Below are 24,572 nucleotides of genomic sequence, written 5' to 3'. Positions count from 1 at the left end.
CTTGCACTGCTAGAGCAGACTGTAGCACAGCTACGGTGATGGAGAAATCCCACAGGGCATGAGAGGTCCCATTGACCTTAGCCACAAAAGTGTGGTCACCACATCCCACCGAAGGATTTCAGTGAAACAAAGTGCACAGAGTGCCAGTGGATAAAAGGGGTAAAGGGAGCTAAATAATTATTGGGGGATCTATATCACACCCCCCGAGCACCAGTGGGTACCAGGGCCTCCTCCATCTGCTAAGTTTGAACCTGCAGGTCCCACTTCCGACCAGCCAGGCACAGACCTCTCTGTGCAGTTACAGAGCAGGATCAGGGCTGTACACCCAGCTGCAGCTATGGCTAAGATCCCATACATGTGTCTCACTGGCTTCAGCATTTCCAAATAACTCAGAAGTTTTACTTGGAATGGGTAGGTTGTTGAAAACAGAGAAAAAGAGAAGGTCCCACAGGGAGTGACTGAATGGGTAGACTCATGGCCTTGAATGGGAAAAGTCTGATACAAAAGAACCAACTCTAAAAATAAATTGTCTGAAATTTGCCCCCATGTTTCAGCACGGTGGATCAGTGCAAGTCTTGCTTTATCCACCCAAATGGGAACTTATATAAAGAGATGTTTCTGTTGCTGCTCAGCTGTTGGGAGCTACTGTGAGGCTGTGCAATCCTGTTATGGAGCATTACAGCATCACCCAGAGGGCCCCGTCACCTTGAGGCTGCATGCGTACTCTGAGAGGACATCCTGTCTTCAGGGGTATTTGAAGTTAACCTAAATTCAGCTGCAGGTAGTTCAAAAAATAAACTAAACCAAACAAACAAAAACCCCACCACAAAACAATAAAACCAAACCAAACAACTCTGGAAATGGAGCTATCCCAACTCTTGCAGGACCAGCATGTCAACAGCAGGCTGCACTGATGCGTCCTCTTGTCTCATGTATGTGGGTTGGAAATTGTGGAGCAGGGTCAGCCTCTGGCTACGTGTGCATTAAGGAGATGCGTGTCAGTAATAATATTGCTCTACGCAATTATAAAAAACACCCTTTATGATGAACTTCAAAGATCAAGGACGTTTTTAGAGAATTATGTTCTTTCCCATGTTACAAATTCAAAATCTGGGAAATATAAATTGGAAATTAGTATTTTATCAAGGTTTAATTTCTTGGCTTGTACACCACAGAACTCTTGCATCCCCCCGGGAGATGAGGGTGCTCTGCCCGTGCACACGGCAGGCTGCACCTGGGAACTCGCCTCACAAAGTTGTGACAACACAGACCCTCTGGGCTAGTGCAGAGCAACACGCTAAAGACAACAGATGCTTTCAAGGTCTCAGAGAGGTGAAGTGACATGTTTCATGCCCAAAGGAAACATGAGGGCTTCCTTAAATATTTTGGGCACTGGAGCTGCAAGCCTTAGAAGGCAACATTTTTATCCCAAAATAATGCCCTCCAAAGTGCTACTTCCAGGAATAACCTCACAGCATTGGCAAGGACCATTATTTCCAAAGGAATGTAATGAAAATGGCAGTCCTTCCACACCATCAACTGCCTTGTCCCTCAGAGCTGCCAGAGGGGCCTCCACCGGTCCCAGTAAAGCAAGGCTCTAACCACATGTGCCTTCATCACCCCGTTAGACATTATGCAACCATTAATCTTCAGCTCCCTACCTTTGTCTTGTTTCTCCTGGTCACCCTGTTGTTTATGGATGGTTACTTTGTTCATATAAATATATTCCTCATCGCCACCTGCAACAAAATAGAAAAGTGAACTTTTTACCCACCCGCTGCTTTCACATTTCTAAGTTTTTCCACAAAGACAGATCTAAAAAGTGTCTCTGCTGAGTACATTTTGGGGAGAGCATATTGGTCAAGGCAGTGTGCAGACAAAAAAAAGCAATAATAAAAAGCAGAAAAATTAAATGCTTTATAGTCAGGAAATTCCATAAGTTAAAATTTCTACTTAAACATTAACTTGGCCAAACAGTACATCCTGTGTATCTTACAAAGTGGATTAAATAAACTTAAGGTTTAATAAGGAAAACAGAAAGCATCAGGAATCTTGGGAATCCTTTGCTTGTAAAGCTAAACACGTAACTACAGTAATTTTACATAAACAATTAGAGGTCAATGCAAAAATAATCTCAGTTTTATTTTCTCTCTCTAATTTTCATGTCTCCCCTTCCCACCAGCCTCCAAGAAAATGTTGCTTCAAGACCCCATAGCAGTTCCCACAAAAGCCCACCGCCTCATCCTCGGTTTTCTTTGTCCGTACCGCTGGACTTGGTGTAGACCCGCAGAAGGTCGGAGAGGAAGCTCTTCTTCACAACAGCAGTGCTGCTCAAGTTCTCCTTGTCCAGTATCCTCAAAAAATCTTCAAGTTCTGTGAGCAGCTGCTCGAGAGCTACGACAGCAACAAAGACAACTGTTGGCAAACCAGTTGGGTGGCATGTCAAAAGAAGACATACATTAATTCTGAATTTTCCAAGATCGTCTGCCTTTTTCTGCCCAGGAATAATTAGTACTTAGTTTTCCAGCTTGAATCCTCTCTCTAGTTTTGAAAAGAAAGTTGGTCCCAAAACCAAAAAGGCTCCAACTTCCCTTAGTCTGTTCATGCACCAGAAAAATCCCACGTAAGTATTTATTCTTCTTCCTATAGGACTTTTTGCTTAAGGAGGGAAAAGCCTGGAGGGATTTTGAGCATTAGGGCTGAGATTACACAAAAGCAGCTAGCAAGATCCTGACACTTGAATATCGAGTCCTGACAAACATAATTCAAACCTCATCTGAATCTGGATCTACCAAAAACTCTGATTTCTGGTCCTTCTTTCCAAGCCTCCTCTTTATTACTCTATCTGTAATAATCTGAAAACATTTATGTGTGTCCCCTAAATAAAGACAACTGCCCCCATAATAATTCATATTTCAGTAATTCATAATTCAGTAACTTCTCAAGCTGTCTTGCTTGGGCAGTGACAGAGATCACTGCACCATGTGGAACTGAAGACCCAAGACTGAGCAGCATCTCAGAGACCCTTGGAAAATCTGCCATACCAAAGCATCCCCACATACCGCAACAAGCACCTTGGACACACCGCTCCCCACAGCTCAGCCAGGCTAATAGGTTTGTTTTCATTCTGAGGAGATGCTACTCAGCTCTGCTACCAACAAATCACTTCTCTGACAGGGCTCAAGCTGAAGCAACAGGCATTTAATTGCTTGCTTTTGTTCACGCTGAAGTTTATCGTGGACTAATTAGCAGCAGTGGCAAGAACCCGTTCCAGGGAGGAAATAACAGAGTATTATGTGGAGAGAGGAAGCGCCGCACAAGAATGACGGCGTGCGGGAAAAGCACGGAAAACCCAGCCGGGGCCATTCCTCCCCTTTGGAGGCTCCTCTGCTACACTGCTGCATCGCTCTCGATTCTAAGGAGCCGCGGGGGAGATGGGCAGCAAAGCTTGGGTTTGCCACCACCAGGCTGCAAACCAGGCTGTGACTCCTCAGCACACCACCAAGGAACATGACATATGGATAATTTAACTGGGCAACGCTCCATTCCCTTTACTTACAGCATTTCCATGCTGTGTGTTCCCACAGTACCCCGTGAGTCACGGTTCACACCAATGAACTAGAAAAGTGTTAATATTTTGGTTTCATAATGCAAAGCATCTGAAGCTTATCTAGTTTGAGTGCTACCATCTCCAAGGTCACAAAGAACATTTGTGTAAGAGCAGGAGAGTGCCATCACCTTCTTACTCCACCATCTTTAGCCACCAGGCAACGCTTCCTTAGGTGAATACATGTTAGAAGATTGATAAATAAAGCATAAATTAAACTGTAAAGGTTTATGTTGCTAGCCATTAATTGAAAACCATGCTATGGCTCTCAAACTGTATTAATCTTCGCTTGCTGGACTGTAAAACAGTCTAATGACTCCAGATCAATCAATAATGACTCCAGAGGAACCTACCAGCTGGTAGTTCTTCACACTTCATTTTATACTCTCTACAATCAGTTAATTCTCTTCTGGTCCAATTTAGGACCAGTAGGGAATGGAAATCGCCTGCATCATGCTGCGTTAACTCAAATGTTTTTGCTAGCTGCTGTTTTGCCCAGCTATAACACACTGCAACCCAGAGAAAGCAAGAATCACTTAAAGAAACAACAGCTTTTTTCATAAACTGTAAGGAAACAGGTAGTATTTGTTGACAACAATATTAGATACCACTGATATTATTAAACAATGAACTGTGAGCATTTGGTGTCACACTCGTAACCAGCTTCTCTCAGGCTTCAAGGACTATGATTCTTCTAAGTTTAAGGAAACTCCACTGGGGTAAATCACATCCTTGCTATACTCACTCCTTTGCTTCAGTGGCCCACTTCAGAAAACTGAAATTGAGGTCAGCTCCTGCTAGTCAGGCCTGGTGGACAGGACATTTGTGTGTCAAGAATGGTATCAGAAGAAACAGCACAAAAAATACCTAACCTTAATTTGAAGCTTCAGAAGCGGGTCAGCTCCCAACAACTGCCCATGTGGATGTCACGATACTGGGTTTGCAGGGAAAGGGGTATAATTCCCATTCCCTCCTCCACCCCCACGACTGCAGAAAAAGACTTTATTCTTCTCCCAGGCATCCACAGCTAGCATACACACAGGGCCGAGCACTTATGAATAGTGCAGCCCATGCAGTAGGTTACATTTTCCAGCCCACCAAAGCTGAATTCAGGCTTCTAGTGACTCAAAGCAACTCATTTAGGATGTGATCCTGGGGCCACAGGGTCAGTGGAAAGACTCTGTCAGACTTCAATAGATTCAGACTACAGGGACTCGAGAGATTCGTTTTGCTCTTCTTCAGCAAGAAGCAGCATATAAACCATCTGCTTCTATGCAAGTATCTCTTTGATCTCAGCTGGACATTCCCAATCCAAACCTGATACCTGCAAAAACAAACTGCTATTGAAATGAATGGGGCCATTCATTCTCTCATATCAGAAGGAGAACAAGCTAATACTTATCAGAGAGTGATGAATATGAAAAGAAAGAAGAATTAATATGATGACGGTCTATAAGATCCTCTGCGCTAGCAAGTATCGCAGCAGGTCCCAGCAAGTCAATAGGACTAAAAACAGTTGAGAGCCCATGTACATCAAACCATCTCAGGATTTCAAAAGCTAGAAACCGCTGCTTGGTCTCAGCTAAAGACCTATCATGCTGTGGTGATGATGTATCGAACATGCTCATGGCAAAACCAGGTTGGTGGTTATCCAAAGCAGCCTGAAACAAATGGCTCTTCCTCCAAGTTGCACTGTTTTGCTCTCCTTATCTTAGCAGTTTAGAAATGAGAGCACATAAAGAGATGATTCCTGGAGCTAGGCTTGCTCTGCAGGGCAATAGCTATAGATGGCAAGGAACATGTTTGCAAAATCAAATGGCTGTGAGACTCTCTGTTTGAAGGTTGCGACTTTGGTCGCAGAAATAAGCAAAGAATTGCCTGAAACACAACCGATCTGTTTCAACGGCAATTCAGCGGCAGTAGGACAGCACTGAAAAGGGCTTCTTTTGGCAGGGGTCTATGGCCTTTCTTTGCAGACAAAGTCTCTTGCATTGCAGCAGTGTCTATCCTAGTTCATGTGAAGCTAGAGCCAAAAATGCAGCAGCTTGCAAAGCCCCCATTGAGGAAGCACATTCCTTGCAAAAGAGCTGCCAATTTTGCCTGACACCAAGGTCACTGAAAGGTAAATGACCATTAAACTAGATTATAAAAGCCATTCCTACCAATAACCACTGATCTTTGTCATCGTGCTACAATAACAACATATGTCTACATCTAATTACTTCATGTCTTGGCCTTATGAGGAAATGGAAAGACAGACTCAGAATGAACTTTCATTCAAGTGTTTTAGTAACCACTGGGCAGGATTATATTAGACCATTTAATCTAAATTCAATTATTTATTTTATCAAGGTAGTGGGGCCCCAGCCAACCGGACAAAGAATTGTAATAAGATACATACTAAGAGAGAAACTCTTTCCTCTACTGAGATGAGAGGTGAAAGATAAGGAGTATCATTTGCTAACAGGAAACCAAGGAATAGAGAGATTAAGTGGATTTGTCCAAGGATATGGGTGTATTCTCCAGCAGATCAGGAATACAACCTAGCTGTCCTGTGTCCCAGCCTGCAGATCTCACTCCCAAACCACCCCTTCTTGGGTCCTGAAGCACTGGGAGATTTCCCACCCTCCAGCCAAAAGCAGGATGTGGGTTTGGTACTTTTGGCTTCACCCCTCCTAGAAGGGGCTGGGCTGAGCTGCTGGCAAACAGCAAGGATTCAGGCACGTGGTAAATACCTGCAGCCTGCGGCATGCCAAGCTTCTCACTTGGAAAGTCCAGAGATAGTGAAACTGATAACACAACATGATTCATGCAAGCGTCAGGCGTAGAGGGGCTCTTGAGGGGCACCTCGAGGTACCTGCACATCCCCAGCCTCCCCGGAGTGCCTCCTCGGTGCAGTGCATCCCGCAGCAGCCCTTCGGCCCCCATTTCCCGCTGACCAGCCCTGGCTGGCAGCACTGGGATTCCCCAAGGGCTGCTTTGGCAGAAAGCAGTTCCTTTCTTGCCCTGGTTTCTTTTTTCCTTTGCTGCATAAAAATCAATAGGGCAGCTGATGAGCGTGCAGAGAGGACAGGCGGGTACAGAGACAGCATTCAGGGCGCTGAATAGTGAGTGCTGTCAGCGGAGCAGGAGGACCCAGTCCAGGCCTCCTTGGCTAATTTGGAGTCTCCTAGTAACAGTCAGCCTTTGCAAGAAGGAAAAGTCACCCACGATGACAGCTAGAGAAGGCCATTCTCCCCAGCTGTGAGGAAAGGCAGATGTGTGGATGGTGACAGCTGTAACAGCTGGATGACCCCCACACAGGGCTGCCTTCCAAAACAGCAAAGCAGATCCTTCCTCAGGCAAACCGACCTTCCTCATCCTGGTGGCTTTAGGGTCTTGCAGAAGAGCAGTGAAGAAAAGGGCACAGCAATGCTTTGGCCCTTCTGCAGGGGTCACGGCCCCTCTGCCCTGCTCCGGGTGCCGTTGGCTTCGGCACACACAGGCAACGTGACACAAGGAAGGACACGTGGCGAGCGGCTCACCCAAATACAGCACCAGGAAGAAGTGACATCTCTGTTGAACCCCAGAAAGCTGCTCCTCCAAAAAAGCATCCCCATCACACTGAAACCCCACCAGCATTCACCCAGGCTGATAAGCAGAAAAAAGCAGGCAAGTGTGGACTAAAGTTTACCAGCTTGCTTTTAATCATCAGAAACCAGGCTTCACTTCCCACACTGCACCTGCCATTACTGGCCAGCCTTCCTTCTAGCTTTTCATGGGAAAAGAATAAGAAGCCCATCTCATTGTTGGTCAGTTGAAACTCCTCCATTTCTTCACAGACAAACAATTATAAATATATAAATAGTTGTAGAAAAAAGAAATCTCCCCACAGCAAAATGACAAGTACTGTGTTTATCAAAGGAAAGAAAGAAAAAAAAAAAAAAAAAAGAAAAAACCCTCACCAAGCTTCTGGTAAACAGTGAACTTTCTCACTGGAGAATCACTGCTAGATTAAACAAAATAAAAGGCAAAATTCACAAACCCGAGACAAGCTAAAATTCCTCAAAATAAGAAAGCTGTAAAATTGGAAAACTCCTATCACAATTTCCCTATTAAGCCAGAGAAGTGTCAGACAGTTATGACCACTGCCACAAAAGCTGTCTGATTTTCAGATATAATGAGTGCTCACAAGAAAGGAAGAAAGAAAAAAAAAAAAACCCACCCAGACTGCTTCTATTGATCTACCTAAAATCCAGTACCGCCTGGCTTCACACTCACGTTGGGAGCATTAGCCTCCCTCTTTGTTACAAACTATGAATCATGGAAGGAGAGAGGCAAACAATGTGTCTCCTTGGTTGTGGGCTGTGAACTGCACAGATGAACCCAAGCAGCTCTGCGTGGGCTGCTCTGGAAGTTTGAACAAGACTCATATTGAGAAGCGGCAGCTCTAACCTAGGAACTCTGAACTTTAACAAAACAGCAGCAGAAAATGCACACAAAGCTTTTCTTCAGTTAGCTGAGCAAACAAGAGACTTCTCTTCCCTCCGCTGGAAGGTGGGAAACAGCATCCAAGAAAAATTAAGGGGGGAAAAAAAAAAAAGGAAGAGAGAAGAGAAGCAAAACATAAAATTACTGTGTCGTAAGGAGTTTTTACTGAGTAGTCTTGTACTTTAGTGCCATACTGCTTTATTATAGGTAATAGAGGGTATATGGATGAAACTTCAGGGGCAATAGAGTGACGTCTTTGCAAAGGGTCTCACTCTTTCCATGACAGGTCAACTGGTGAGTCATTGGAGGTCTCACACTGGCAAACAGATCTGTCAGATGACATCTGAAAGAAGCCAGCATCTCTTCCTTTTGTAGCATGCCATATTAGCGGAGTGGCCATCAAACTCAGAAGATCCTCTTAGCTTTACTAGGCTATGGGCTGCAGGTCTGTGCTCAGCGATGCAGGCAGCATCAGCAAACGGGGACATACCACAAAGTGCCATGGAAAACCATGCTGGGATCTGGGGTTGATGAGACTGTCACTGTGAGAAGTGCTGCATCCTCAGCGTGGGGGGGACCATGTCACACATCACTTGCGTGACACGGTGACTCCTGCTGGGGCAGAACTGAGCTAGGAAAACAACTAAAGAAACATCAGCACAGTAGCCAAGAGGGTAAGTAAAGATCAAACCAAATCAAGATAAGCACCAACTAAAAAAAAATTTGGACCAAGTCAGGCAGGGCAGGATTTTAAAGAGGGTCCTCTTTCTAAGGTAAATATCCCCAAGAGCAGGCCCTAGAGGGCTCCCTTCCCAGCAGGGAGGAAAACAATCCCGACAACTCTTACAAAGCAGAAATCATGTTTGCTGCCAAGCCCCAGAGTTGAATCCTACAGTGGCGTGACAGAGAGATGCTATTTCCTCTAAAGCTGCCACCATTGATTCCCTTCTCCCCCCACAGTCCTTTCTGCTGTTTTTTCCCTTATTCCTTCAGCTTTCTGCTAAGATTGGGTTTTGTTTTTTTTTTAAGTCTTGTGAAGTTTTGCTCTCTCCATCCCTCAATCCTTAGAAGACTGCATGGCTGACTTCACTTTGAGTTGGTGATCACTTGACCTGCAACTTAAAGGATATCTGTTTGCTATCTAATGTAATGCATAGCTATATCTAGGAAGGGGCTACTAAGACGTGTTTGATCAAACAGAAGAGCTGTTTTCAAAAAAAAAAAAAAAACCCACACAAAAACCTCAACTATGTGACAAAAACATGTGGGGCTCCACTGCTTGAATCCAGCATGAGTAAGCATCCCACAGCCGCTGAGCCCAGCCTTGTTCTCCTCTGCTTAACATGGTCTTTGCTCCACGACGGTGGCAATGCGTGCTCCTGCACCTCAGCTCAGGTCCTTGCCAATGCTCCTGGGCTAAGGAGCATGGTTGTAGTCAGAACAGCGTGGCAGACTTTGCATCATCCTAGTTCATCACTGCATGGCTACGTCTAGAGGAAAGCACATTTCCATCCCTCTCTGCATTACAGAATAGCAGCAGAATAGCAGGCACCCTGCTGTCCTAATGCCTGCCAGAGCCTGTGACCACTGGACCCCTCTTTCCCATGGAAAAAAGAAGCCTGGGATACCACGTTCCCAAAACAGCAACTGGGAAAATGCAAGGTCCTAACGAGATTAACTATTACAATGATGGTGAACGACAGCCCTGGAACAACACCCTGCAGTTCATACCACTAGAATACAAATAAAAGAGGTCAACTGCCAAAAATATTTGGAGATGGATTTCTTTCTCGCAGGCAAGACACAAATTAAAGGAAGCTGCCAGATACACAGAGGGTTGTGTTGGTTTTTTTAAGAGAGGACATGCACACACATATGCACACACCCTCTGAAGGCCTTGTATCAAAGCATTTTCCCACCATTCTCTGTTGATTTAATGGCATCATTTCTCCAACGAACAATAGAAACATAATAGAAGGGGAAAGCAATTATGTTTAAGAAAGCAAAAGCAAGAGCTCTGGGGTCAGAAAGACAGACACACAGCCCTGGAGTCCTCAGTCTTTTCCTTGCCACTTCCTCTACAGCAGGAGCTCTTCTGGCCGTGCAGGCCACAACAGCATTCTTTCAGCTGAAAAGCAGAATGACTGCACAAGGCTATTGCAGTAGTGCAGGGGGAAAAACAGGTTTTAAAACTATCCTGAAGTATATCAAGAGTAGGCTGGCAGAGCCTACAGCAACATCATTATTGCTTTCTTAATAATCTTGCTCAATCCCTCGTCCAAACATTGCATGCAGTTCTCAGCCATCCTCTTCAGGTAACCCAGGAGCCCAGCTGCCAGGAGGAAGCATGCAGCTGAGGCACTGAGCAGTGGTGATGCAGCACTACACAAACCTGAGATTTTCTCTGGAATCCCAGTGTACAATCGTCAGCAGACAAATTTGCTAAAAAAAAACCCAAAAAAACCACAACCCAAACCCAACCTCCTCCTACCCCCGCAAAAAAACCAAAAACAAAAACCAAAAAACTTACCACTCACACAAACAAAAAAAACCCCAAAACAAACACCACACTCCACCCCCCTAATCTACAGACATCACCAAGGACCAAAGCTTGCCTCATTCCTAACAACAGGATTCAAAGCCAACTAACATTTACTAAACTGAAGTTTAGGGTTAAGAGGTGTGGAAAGGGCAGGTTTAGGAACGACTAGGCAGTACCTCAGAGGTCACATTACCAACCCTCTCCTGCCATGTGTCACCAGTGCTCAGTATCTCCCAGCAGGTCTCCGGCATCTGCCACCACAGGAAGCCACAGCTCCCACCCACCCTCCCACACGCACGGGGAGGGCACGTATGCCAGAAGGTGACCTGAGGACAGGGCTGGGTGTCCCTGCTCTTACATTGAAGAGATGCCATCCTTATTCCTCTCCCACACCTCCAACATGACATTTCACTGAAGTCAGGGTGGAAGAGCTGCCTCCCAGGAGCAGGCAGCTCCCCTGTTTGCTATGGATTAGCAAAGCAACTGGGCATCACATGAGCTGTTTTGAGACATGCGTGCCCTGTGGGGAAACACCAATGTTGTCCTAACACTGTAGTGATGCTCCAGAGAAACAGAGGCTCTGCCCTGCTTCACACCCCAAACATTGCTTTCATCACCCAACAGGTTTTCAAATGCAGTTCAAGTTCTTGGTACCCTTTCACATCTGTGTTATTAATCCCCACGTTGCCCAAGAAACTCCCAAATATGTTTCCGTAGTAGAGCCTCTCTGTCCAATACTCATGAAAACAAGTATCGGCTGACTTGGGGAAAACAGGTGTCACTCCTGGGGAAGAGCCTCAGAAGAGAGCCTCTCCCAAGCCACCCAATTTCTGCAATGGCTGCGTGCACATCACTCTTCCAATGCAGGTCCCATTCACTGTGTGAAAGAAACATGTCCTGCTAAAACACAGGTGACAATACTTGGGGTCAAAATGATGATACAATACTTCTCAAAAGCCAGGAGTGTCCTGGGATAAGTGACAGTAATATGCAAACCAGCACAGAACCAGTGAAGATAAAGGGTCAGGATGCCAGTGCCATGGACACTGCTGGAGCTGCACACCACTGCACAAGGAGAAAAAACCATGAACTCCTGTTTGTCTCCCTAATGATCCAGGCCCCACATGGTGCAATGGTCAGACTTGGGGAGCAGGGATCAGAGAAACAACTTCTACAGTGACCTACCTAATGGATGGCTCTTGGTTTGACTCACGGTGATGGACCCGTCCCATTGCCCACACCTTTTTTGCTGCATGGGGGAATCTCTTACAAGGTATGTTAGAGGCAAGCACCAAAAGAGCTGCCAAGACTGAGAAATAAACCTTGTTTTACCATTAGGATCACAGGAGAAGCCACCACCCGCACCTTGGGTTTGAGTCTCATCATCGAGCAGCAGCAAGTCAAACTTATGGAGATGCACAGGTGGGAAAGAGGTGGCTCAGGACAAGACAACTGTATTGCACCTCTGCCTTCCTCCCCAGCATGGCCCCGCAGGAGCCCAGGGGGGCTGAGGCAGCGGAGAACCAGGACAAAGACTGGCGTTTCTTTTTTTCCATGTGAATTGGAAAACTTCTCCCTTTCTATTCTGACTGTGAGGCATGGGAAATGAAAGACAGCTCTCAAATCAGCAAAACAACCATTTACCGGATAAAAAAGATTTTCTTACTTTGTCTGTCTTGCACTTTGTTTACATGAATGAGAGCCAGTTATCCAGACTGGGAACAATACTCTGAATTAAATCACTGAAACCTATTACATAAATATGCCGAAGGTATCACTAATCCTATCACAGATTTAAGAGTTAGATCATTATTTTCACTTACCATTTCAGCAGAAAATCTGTGACAAGAAACTGCTGATGAACAAGTTCAAGCCCTTCTAGCAAATTCAGCTTCCTTGGAGCTTTTCTAAACTCGTATTTGACTCTTTCATCTCCCTCTCAGCAGACTTTGGAGGCATCCTTGTAGCTTGGCTATGATTTACGCAGCCTGGCGTTTCTCTTTTCTTAGCATTACATGCTAATGAGCATTTATGTCATCCTCGGCAACTGAGGATCCCTTCCCACCCAGCTCATTTGGGTAGCAGTGGTTTGGGATCAGCAGCTCACGCCTGGGTCCCTGCGGTTAGGGCAGGCCATGCTGTCCTTGCTCAAAACCGCATTGCTGTGGTTTCCACCCAAAAGGTGAACATAATATAGTTAAGCGTTGGCACTAATAAATTAATAGCTTTTAATGAAAGTAATAACTTGAAGCAACTCTCTATTTACTTATTGCTAAGTGCAGCCTGGCTAGTCCACTGCTCTGCCTCCAGTGCTGGAAGCAATTCAATCGAGGACACGATTAGCATCTTGCAAGCAGGAACTGCCCTCAAGATAGTTTTCTAGTACTCACAGGCATAAAGAGATGCACATCCTCACAACCGCGAGCTAGCTGGTAAGGAACGGCCAACCGCAGCCAATCCAGCAGCCTTCCAGTTTTGCAGGGAAGGTACTGAAAACTGCTGGCTGTTCAACTTGCTGATGGCCCAGAGAAAAAGAGGAGGCAGAGATGTTGCTACGCCTACCTGTTTAGGGAGCAGTACATAGAATCATAGAATAGTTTGGGTTGGAAGGGACCTTGAAGATCATCCAGTTCCAGCCTCCCTGCCATGGCCAGGGACACCCTCCACTAGACCACGTTGCCCAAAGCCCCATCCAACCTGGCCTTGAACATTTCCAGGGAGGGGGCCTCCACAGCCTCTCCGGGCAACCTGTTCCAGTGCCTCACCACCCTCACAGGGAAGAATTTCTTCCTAACATCTAATCTAAATCGACCCTCCTTCAGCTTAAGGCCATCACCCCTTGTCCTATCACTACACTCCCTGATAAACAGTCCCTCCCCAGCTTTCCTGTAGACCCCTTGAGGTACTGGAAGGCTGCTATAAGGTCTTCCCGGAGCCTTCTCTTCTCCAGGCTGAACAATCCCAACTCTCTCAGCCTGTCCTCATAGGAGAGGTGCTCCAGCCCTTTGATCATCTTTGTGGCCCTACCTTGGATATTTATTAGGGAGGGATCGTAGGCTGCCACTGCAAACGTCTACCCAACCTTTTGGCTTTCCTTCCACCAATTCCGCGCTTAAGCTCCAGCCCCAAAGGCAAAGCTGAGGCAGCCAGGGAGCACAAATCCACAGAGTCTTTCAATCTTCTTGGGGTAGGAAAAACACAAGAATTGTTTCTGTTGTGGTTTATTGCAATTTCGTTTGTTTTATTTTTATCTGCTTGCCCAGGCTTTCTAAGCAGCAGACAGGCAGGTGACAGAAAGACAAATGACTAGGAAAACACTACAAATTTTAAGGGCTAGGCATATTGTGTTGCAGAATTCACTGAAAACAATAAAAAAATGTGGGTTTTTTTGAGATAAAGTAAAATTAATTTTGATTTCACAGTTTTGTTTCAGGGAAGAAAAAAAAAAAAAAGAAAAAGAGGGGGCAGGAGGAGGCTGGATCCCCAAAGACAGGGCAGTTGCCCTCTTGCCCTTACCTCCGATGTGGGGAGGTGGATTTAGATCCCTCCCCTGACTGAAGGGATTTGAATTCATCTTCTCTGGAGGCCGCTCCACCCACTTATGTTCCTACAGAGGGGAAGGAGCATGGCCTCTCCCACCCAGAGAGTCCCACCTCATGTAACCACCACGCATCTCTTTCTGGTCCACTGAAAAGCTTCTACTTACCACTGGCAGTCACCCCAGGGCAGTAATTTCTCTCTCACTCACACCAATTGGAGTTTGCTGCCTACACACAGTTGGTGCCTCCTGACACTCGCCTGCATGAAAAACTACCCGAGGGGAAAAAGTGCTTGGCCCGGTAGCCAGAGGGAAAGGGTAGGGACCAGTGATTAGCTCCATCTCAGCCTTCAGCAGGGACTTCTGTTACAGCTGCCTGGGTAAGCTGCTGAACAGGTCACACACTGCACAAAATGCAGACCGAAAACCACAGCCACAAGAGCTGCCAAGCTCCCAAGGGCTGCTCAAGCCATCAAACTCCTCAGCTCCTCCAAGGCATTCAAGAAATGTACAACCTAAATTTCCTCTCCATTTTGAATAACATCTGTGTGATATTTCCAGGTGGGACATGCCAACTTACGCTTTTACAAATTCCCCCTCCTGGGGGGCAAGGAAAGTGCAGGGAACTGTTTTCAGAGATATGTAAGAGAAACCAGATCTATAGGAACCTCTCAGCAATAAAATAATACATTGCACCTTCCCCACCCACGGTTATCCGTCCTCACCCAGAGCTCTTTGGAGTCCAGGTTCCAGCACATTTAACCACATCCCCTGTATGCCTGTCTCAGGGTATCATCTCAAAAGGGCATTTGAGGCTGAGTGTTACATGTTGGTATAAAGCAGCAGAAGACAAGTGAAATCCCTGATGCAGGCCAAGACACCTTGGTGAGGACCAGTGAGTCTACCCCTAGCTAGGTATGGGAAGGTGTAGTGGGGATAGAGTGGGAAGAAAGGTCAGTCAATAAAAATACATGTGACAGCTTGTATCCCTCAACGCTGCAGCACCTCCACCTCGTCCTGAGCAGGCTGGCATGATCACACAACATGGCACCATGCAGAGACCACACTCTGATCTGGGAAATGGGGTCTTGGGACAGCGTGGTGCTCACAGGCTTTGCTTCTCTGCTAGCTCAGGTATCTCTGGGCCAAACTGCAGACTCACCTTTTGCAACAACCGATAAATTGGTTCTGCAAACTTGGGAAAGGCTACTGTACAGTTAAATAGTTCAAGGGATTTTTCAGGACTGCACGTTCTTCAATATTCACCCTTCATCACAAGCAGCCTTTTAGGTCAAAGCACAGAACTTCAGCAATGGGGGGGATACTCTAAGCTTGGGCAAAGACACACACCCTGAGCTGCCTGATGCTCAGGCTCCAGCTTCACTGAGATGTGTTTTTCTCTTAATTCCCCACCTGCATCTAGACCTCTGCGTCCCACCTCGGCCATCTCACTTTTCAAATTTTCTGCCCTACTTTAGGTGGCTGCAGGAACTTGCTCTCCTGGCTGAGATGAGGCACACTACCTTTCTCGCATGAGTCAGCAGCCAGCAACAGGAGAGCCGTTCTTTGTAAGTGAAAAGGAATTAAGTGATTTTGAAGCAGGGGAGTGGTTTTGGACTAGTTAGCTGACTGACAGCGGGAGCACTTCAGAAAAAGCTGCATTATGAGAAGCAAACTTCAAAAGAAGAAGTGACAAGGCCAGAGTGTTTGTGGTGCCTGAGGAAGTCATTAGAATTTAAAATGGACACAGATTGGGCAAGTACGCTAGGCTAAGAAAGATGAACTGCTGCCAAAAGTTTCTTTAGCTTTCCCAGTGCTCCCTAGCCTGTATTAGAAATACATTTTCATGAATATCCGTGTCTCAAAACATTTTTACAGAGTACTCTTGCAATTGCTGAAAACACGAGAAAGATGCCACCGTCAAAAACTAGATGCCTCCTGCTCCCATTTCTCTTTTCAGCTTATTTATAGCTGTCTTGCTCTCACCATTCCCAAAGAGGAGAGGGTTTCTGCAAACCCCTCAGAGATAAGATGTTTCTCAGAGGACTGGTTTTGTTTATGGCACAGTTTATCTTCCTTCATCACAGGGTTTTTTTTAAAGCAAAGGCTTCAAAGGCTTCCAGGGTCCATGAGCACTGATGTTTGCTCTGCGGTGAGTGACCTGCCAGGTTAGGAGCGCTACTCCAGCTGGAGAGGTGGGATGTTAGAGATCAAATGGCATGCAAATCTCGGTGGTTTCCAGTCACCAAGGATCATTGCTAAATTTCTGCTGCTTTGAGATCTCCGCTATGCCACAGGAGGTTTTGAATTGGAGGTTGAAACAAACACAAGGCTGCAACAGCAAAACCACAGCTGAAGCCAGCAGAAACATGTGTTCTGGTTTTCCTGAGCGAGCTGAAGCAGCTCACAACAAACTCAATGCTTAGCCCCTTGCACCAGGGGGTCTTGACACTTCTGGGAGAGCAAAAGCCATAGCTAGAGGTCTGCAATAAAACCCAAGACCAAAAGATTTGCAGTTCTGGACGGAAGCCAAAGCTTGTGTTCCACCAGGGCCATTTCTTCCCATCATCTATTACCTACCTGAAGGCATTAATGCCCATTTTCTTGACCCTTTTCCCTACAGTAGAGACTCTCTTGCTCAATGGTTCATATCCAGACAGAGACACCTAAAATGAGTCAACAGCCCTCCAAAGGCAAACAGGTCTTGTGTTGTCTCACTGAGTGCAGGTGAGATGTGGTGAGTCAGGCTGGAGGAATGAGCTTGAGCAGCAGCACCTGGCACAGCCAGTCCCTCCAGACCATCCTACTCACAGCTCAGTGGGTCACTGTTGTTGAGGCACTTGAGTTGCTTATCTGTCAAGTGTGCAAGAAAAAAAAAATTGCTGGAAGCTTGGCAAGCTTAAACAGGCTTCCAGTAACACTGTGAGGAAGCTCACAGGATGTCATAACACAAAGTATTTACTGAAAATTGTCTCTGCATTCAAATGCTCCTTGTGGATTTAGTTCAAGCTGTGTTGGATCCCATCTGCTTTGGACTTGTGGATCCAACTGTAATCTCAAAGGAATGGAAGTTTTCATCCTGTGTCACTTATCCCCATGGATCTCACAGGGCCTCTCTTTCACAAGCTCCTGACAGAATTTTGAGGGATACAGAACAATCTTTGTACAAATACAGCCACTCCTGAATGAGGACTCATCACAAGAAGGTATACTAAGGGTACCACATTTCCAGACACAGTGGCAGACTGGCAAAGGCATCTTGCTACAGAACTCAAGGTACCACTTCAAAATTTGCTCCAGGAGGTAACGGTGGTACCATCAGCCTGACCCACATGCGAGCAGCCACCTGGGTATTTGGGCCATGAATCAAAGGCAAGTGGACACATTGCTCACCACGGTCACCTCTGTAGTCACTGGCTGGAAATGGGTGTTCCTTAGCTATGTCAGCTCAACAGGCGAGGCAGGTCTACCTGGACCTTTGGACTTGCACTAGAAGTTGGAGGGTTGGGTTTAGAATAAATTGGATTACATATAAAAGGAGCATTCCTTTGAGAGCACAGAAATGCTCAGAATATACACACAGATCACACTATTGCTATGCAATCACCACAGATATCTACCTGAGCTCTATCTTCATCTGGTATAGATCTATACAGCCCCACTGAAGCCTACCAAAAAAGTTTGAATTTAAGCACAGAGGAGAAGGATGCCCCCTTACGAGGAAACTCCAGTTTTATGCAGGCACAGTGAAGAAATTTCCCAATTCATGTCAGATCCAGATGTCCAGCTCTGGAGATCCCAAAACACCAGAGAAAAACCAAGATGAAAGTGAAACAAATGCAAGCTGTATTTCATTGAAATGGGAAACCACAAACAACTCCATGTTCAATGGGAAGCCCAAACTGTGGGATTTTGTTTGTTTTTAAGGAAAGACAGACAGAATCTACCACCCTTCACTAGCCAATAACCCCACTGGGCTACTGGGGCTTTCCTCTAGGATGGGAAGGACTGAGGACCAAAACTGAGCTCAGATTGTACAGCACCACAGCCAACTCCTCTGCACACCAAACACCAGTTCCTCTAGACCTGCTCTCTCCCATTTAAGTCATTCGCCTACATATACATGTAATCATGCTACTACTGTTACTTTGGGGTAAGAGCTTGCCCAAGACAGAAGCCGTGATCTCTGAGGCTCATGTCTGGGGACTTGGGTTTCCTGGGCAGTACCATCACCACAAAGGCTATTTATAATCAGAAATACCAGCCAGGACTGGAGGAACTTTCATGAAACATACTTCAGTGCAGCTTCACTCAGAAAACATAAACGTAAAACAGCAAGCTCCTGATGGGTCAGGATTTTCTGGAGGGGGAAAAAAAAAAAAGTCCAGCAGAAAAACCTTCTACTTGCCATAAGTGCAAGAGGATACCAGGATCAGAATTTTTCATGCCAGTAGAGTTCCCCTGGGCCAGGTTCATCAGGGCAGCTCTGACAACTTCATCCCAGAGTGGTGCTGCAAAGCCCTTACAGCTCCTGGTTAACTGCACTAGCAGACTAGGTTAATGGCCCTTTTGCATTAGCCCAAAAGCACAAAGCAGCTGGGAATTACCAATAAATTCGGCCTATGAACTCCAGCTGCATTGCCGGTAATCCCTTACTCTCCCAGTCACAGGAGGAGCTTGGAAGTTTTTTAGTTCATCTCCTGATCTCTCCTCCAGCAGAGGGGTCAGTGTTGGCCACACCAACCTGCATCCTGGTGAAGCACCCCAGTGCAGCATCCCGCTGGGAAACCTGCTTTGGTGCTCAGTGAGGGCCCCTGCCTGGAACTGCATCCACGAACCCCCAAACCAGCTTCTTCCTGCATGTCACAGCCCATCTCAGAAATTACAGGCTGCTCCAAAGAAGCGCTTCCATGGTCTCCTTTTTCCTACTGCAGAAGAAAAAACCACACTGATGTCCTCACCTGCCTGCTTTTCTTCCCTTCTCCCACTGCTGACTGCAGTTAGAGCAAGCATACCCTACCGGGGTGAGACCCAGCAGCTTCTGAAAGGGGCCTGATATTTGGGTTAGGAAACAGCTGCTGCATTCTCAGTCACCTTTCAGAAGACCCTGTGGACAAGGGGTCTGCTCCAACCTCCCCTTCATGCCACCCAACTCAGTACGAGCTGCTCCTGGTCCAACTAGCAAAAGTTAGATCAGGATCTGGCCTTTTTCCAGAGGGATGGCCACAAGACTGAAAACCAATACTGAAAAACAAACAACTCCCGAACCAAGAGTCACAAGGCAAGTCTAAACTTCTGTTTGAAAATATTTAGGCAGGATGTCTTGCTGAGCTGACACATCTGGTTTCCAGAAGGACTTCAGATGGGAGCTGTGCTGAACAAAAACTTTTCAGGATGCCCACAAAAAGAGGGAAATGAGGAGCCCAGGACACATTGCTGCAGTCACGCAGTAAAAGGAGGACTCAGGGATGCAGCCTCCCTCAGGGAGCTGAAGAACCCCAAGGGAGCCATCCCCACGGCTATGCCTGCCCAGCACAGCTATTAGACTTGGACGTAACCTGAAGCAAAGTCCTCTGGCCCTTGCACGTACCAAGTACAGTAGGTGGGTGATCTAAAGGCTGTGTTAAATTCATGCATTTCCCTTAATCCGTGTCTAATAAGCCCATTTTTTAGCAACTCAGAAGGGCAGACATTTACAAAACACTGTACTGTTGCGACTGACCTATTTATGGCCCTGGTTCAACTAAAGAAGTCAAGCATGTGGTTAACTCCATCCCTTGACTGTGCGTCCTTGCACACACAACTCAATTTTAAGCAAGTCTGTGACGGGATCTGAGCCCGTGCTCAGGCTGGGGGAGGGACGTCTCAGCAGAAAGGCAGGCAGAAACAGGCAGGAGCATGCCTGCACTTTCCCAACTGGCAGTCAGTTTAAAACCTCCTGAAGCATCCCAACCAGCGAGCAGAGAGGAGAGGAGCTCGTAAGATGTACACTCTGCTCATTCTAACACATTTCACCTTCCAGTATGGGCAGGAAGCAGGATTCAAATTTTCAGTAGGACAAAAATCTTCTTTTCTTTCTCTCGCTACATGAGGTGTGGCCTGGGAGCACCAACCAGGCGAAAAAAAAACTGCCTGGTACGTGGACCAACACAGCCTTCCCTGCATGCTTCCCACTCAGATAGGCACCCCTTCTCCAAAAAGGGGAGGAGGGGTAAGCAGGATGCATTGTGTCTCTTGCTTACCTAATAAAAAAGAGATCATAAATTATGGCTGGTTTCCAGGTCCTCATTATTGTCCAAGCAGCATTAACAAAAGGCGAGAAGGCAAACACAGCACGTACCCAGGGGACCTGGAAACACCCAAAATAGGAGCAGCTTGGCGAGTCGCAGCTGGAGCATGGCTGGGACCCCCCCCTTCCCGGCACCCCGCTCTCCCAGGCAGTGCTGCAACCAGCAGGTCAGGAGGTGCATTCCTCTGACAAAAATACTATGAGAAAAAAATGACCGAGCAGCAGCCCCAGCGCAGCCCCCTGCAGAAGCCACCGGAGCTGCACTGGCTCCCTTCACGGCCGTGATGGCATTGGGACTGACAGACCCCTGGGAACAGGGCTGCTTCTCACAACGTCCCCGCAGAGCGCCTGGCACTGCCTGCGGCCCTTACGGGATGCTGCAGCGCCGAGAACTGCTGAGATCTTGGCTGCGTCAGGAAGAAGGGAGATATGTAGCAGCGCCCATCGTAAAAAAAAAAAAAAAAAAAAGAAAAAAAAAGTTAAAAATAAAAAAATCCTGAAATCAGCACAAAACCCAAGAGCAATCAGCTCATTGCCATAGGAACAGGTTTAGTGTTATGGGAGCCAGACAACTGGGTCCTGTAGGCTAGTGTCCTTCTGGTAACCTTGGGAAAATCATCGGCTCTTAATTACAAATCTGGGGGAACATTGGATATTAGTGTTTGTACTGCCACGTTACATCTTGGCTCTGGCTAAGGCTTCCCTTGGCTCTCAAGGTGCTGGAAGACAAACATGTATTTTCTTTTCATTTCAAGATAGCTGAAAGCCACGGCCTGAGCAATGATGAGAACTGTATGTGATTAGGAATAAATGAATAAAATATTCTTAAACAAACAAACAGAAATCTCCTGGCCTCAAATCCCAGATCAGGACCCTGGGGAGCCAGAGGGACGCAATAGTGGTGGAAACCATTGGGCCAGCAAGCCCGAATAGATACCTGTCGGTCCACAGCAGAGCAGACCCACTGCAGCAGCACCCACCCACCTGCAGAACAGCCAGCAGGACCCAGGGCTTGGGTCTGTGTTTCAGGGTCTCAGCGTAGCAAGTTTGGATCTCAGCATACCACACAACCCTGACCAGATGGGACAGTGAATCTTTACTGAGACACTGGCAGTGTACTTTACAGACATCTTTTTCCACCCCAAGGTATGCTGCCTTGCTGAGGGACAGGCTCAGGCTTTCCAGGTGTTGGCTGCAAGACCACACAGCCCCACATCAGCTGCTGTACAACCTCCCCAAAGCCCAAGGAACCCAAGACATACTTGCTTTGTATTTCTTCCAAGTGTGCAGATTGATTGTGCCTAGCCACGAGGCACGATGCAGGCTTACTGCTTTGAGGTCTGGCAGATTTGGGTTACATCCAGTCAGCAAGCCCTTTTTAAAAGCTGGCTAATAGCAGTGACTCTTTGACCCAAGCAGCATGTCCCACAGGTTACGCCTGCAGCATGTGAGGGAGCCCTTTCCTTTATTCCCTCCCCATTTCCTGCCCATTTGCTTCAGCAACAAACTCCCTGTTCTCATAGCGTGGGTGGGATATACAGAGAGGAAAGGAGCAATCCCTCTCCGCTGTAATTCTCCTCCGTCTCCACCTCCCATCACACAGTAACAGGACCATATGCCATTTCATCCTGCCCCTTCCAGGAAGGAGGATGCTTGCATACACAGCCCTGCTGCTGAAAAGTAGCTTTTCCAGGGAAAAGCATGGAAAGAGATAACAGCACCCGCAAGCGAGGCTAGACATACAGTTACCACAGGAAATCAATGCAACAGAGCAGGGGGAACTCCCTCCCCTGGGTAAATGGCATCCCCAGGCAACTTTGCTCATTAAGAGGAGATCAGCTGCTGGAGCAGGCAGAGGAAGAAGAGACCCAGCAGAGTAACCCCAACCTCCCTGCTCTGAATTTGTTATTCTAGAAGAAAAAGGGACAGGAGGGAACATGGGGAGGCTGCAAAACCACCAGCTAACCCTGAGGACGCAGGGCCAGGCTTGGCTCAGCCCCTCTGTGTCACAGCACAGGCTGCACGCCCACTGCAGCACGCTACCCCACTCCCAAGCAGCCCCAGGAGCAGCCCTGGTGCTCCCTCTCCCTTACCGTTGTGCAAGTGAGATCAAAGTTACATTGCTACAGGCTGCAGCTAATGCAAGGAGCAGTTGAAATGGTCAGAGCTACATAGACAGCCTCCCCATCACCTCGAGTGCTGCGGGGTGAACGCAACCAACCCTCTTATTTTGGCTGGAGTATCACAAATCTTCAAAGCCCTTCCCTGTGCAAGTCTTTTTCCATGCTTCTGTCTCTGCCTTGAGCTCACGTACAAGGTTTTTCAAGGAGGGTAGTTTTAGATTAGATATTAGAAAGAAACTCTTTACTGTGAGGGTGGTGAGGCACTGGAGCAGGTTGCCCAGAGAAGCTGTGGATGCCCCATCGCTGGCAGTGTTCAAGGCCAGGTTGGATGAGGCTTTGGGCAACCTGGTCTAGTGGAGGGTGTCCCTGCCCATGGCCAGGGAGTTGAACTAGATGATCTTTCAGGTCCCTTCCAACCCAAACCATTCTATGATTCTATTAAAATGCAAAGAAATTTAGCCTAGCAGTTTGATGCCTCATCAATGTTTTTCTTGAACCAGCTCCTGTTGAGCACCTCACAGCTGAAACTCAGGGATCTGTGTCAGCAACCAAGCCTGAGGACAGGAAAGGAGCGTGGGGGGAACCCACCATCTCTGGCCAAGATCTTTTGTGCATCAGTTTCTCCTCCTGGCCTCTGCAGTGTTCCAGCCTTTCTGTTTTGTAAATACACACAGTGCCAGATGACTCAGCCCGCTGCTTCCCCTCAGGATTTGCAGCCGAAATACAGGCAGCGGTGCAGGGGAAGGTGGAGGGGGCATTTTTACACCATATGAAAACAATGTCTTTTGTTTTGCTGGGCAGACTCGCACCCTCTGACAGGAACACTCCCAACAGAGAAGCAAAGCCAAGCACGAGAGCCATGCGGCATCCTCTGCTAGCAGCTCTGCAAGGCCCCTTGCAAGGTGCATCCTGCACAAAGCCACAGTAGACGCATGGGATCCTGCCTGACAAGTCCTCCAGCAGCTTTCCATCAGCATAGCTGTGGGTGTCAAAGACACTGACTCAATATACTGTAATTTAAAACAAAACTAATCTCTTCAGTTAAAAAAAGAATCAGTTATCCTGAAGACTTACTCCCTTTCCCTCTCCTCCTGAAAAATCAGAGATTACCGAGCCTTTGGCTAAAAACTGCTTTGCTAGAGGGATGGAAACCTTGACAGTGGTCACACTTAAGGAGTAACAGATGTGCGTTTCCACTAGAAGTCCCTCCTGCCCAGCTGAACTCCAGTACGTGTAGGAGACCTGACGTGCCAGATGCTCGAGGAGATGAACGTCCCAGAGACACTTCCAAACCTCTAAAAATAGAGGGCAGCCAAGGAGGATCAACACGGCAAACACTGTGCTTGGCTGGGCTGGAGGGCAACCTGGCCAGCAGCTCTGCCCACATCAACCAGGGCTGGCCAGGGGTGGGAGCTCACCTTTCCCTCACAGCAAAGGAGCAGAAAACAGCGGTTTGCGAGTGCCTGGGAAGTGACTGACCTGCCAAGACAGACTTCATGTTGAACCAACCAAATACATAAATAAGTAAAATAGCGTTTTCCCTCCAGCCAAGCAGAACTGCTGATGAAACCACCTTTCTGCATGACACATTTAACGGTGCTTCGAGGAAATCAGGGAGGCAGTAAATCCATTAGCACAGAAAAGTCTTTTTCCAGCCCTGACAGTACACTCTCAACACTCAAGATTTTCGTCTGTAGAATAGCTTAAGAGCCACAAGTTCACAGATACCTGGAGTGTGCCAAAAGCAGATCCAGTGCGATGGGACGGGTGTTCATCCATGCAGCTGTGTCACGTGTTAAGGGAACATAGGCCCTGCTCCAGGAAGCTAAAACTCACTTGACTGATACAGACTGTGCCTCTATGGAGAAGCATTGTAGGATGGCTTGCATACTCTTTTGTTTAAAAGTTCCTCCTCTGTTACTAAGGGTGTACCTAGCACGAGCAGCTGCTAGGGCTGGAGTAATGCATGCTCCATCCCAGATTTCTCGCTGATCACAGAAATC

General features: G+C 47.0%; 1 protein-coding gene across 5 annotated transcripts in view; it reads right to left on the bottom strand.

The window, feature by feature from the left end:
• AFAP1L2 (actin filament associated protein 1 like 2) overlaps nucleotides 1-24,572 on the bottom strand; it is a 72,463-nt gene that overhangs the window by 25,968 nt on the left and 21,923 nt on the right. For all 5 annotated transcript variants that reach the window (XM_075757840.1, XM_075757839.1, XM_075757843.1 and 2 more), the window contains exons 2-3: nucleotides 2,266-2,394; nucleotides 1,662-1,739 (exon numbers count right to left, since the gene is read on the bottom strand). In XM_075757840.1, coding sequence (XP_075613955.1) covers nucleotides 1,662-1,739; nucleotides 2,266-2,394 — 207 coding nt within the window. The remainder of the gene's footprint in view (nucleotides 1-1,661; nucleotides 1,740-2,265; nucleotides 2,395-24,572) is intronic.

Source organism: Balearica regulorum, chromosome 7, assembly GCF_011004875.1.
Source record: "Balearica regulorum gibbericeps isolate bBalReg1 chromosome 7, bBalReg1.pri, whole genome shotgun sequence".
Classification (NCBI taxonomy): domain Eukaryota; kingdom Metazoa; phylum Chordata; class Aves; order Gruiformes; family Gruidae; genus Balearica; species Balearica regulorum.
This window is presented reverse-complemented; position numbering and strand designations above follow the sequence as displayed.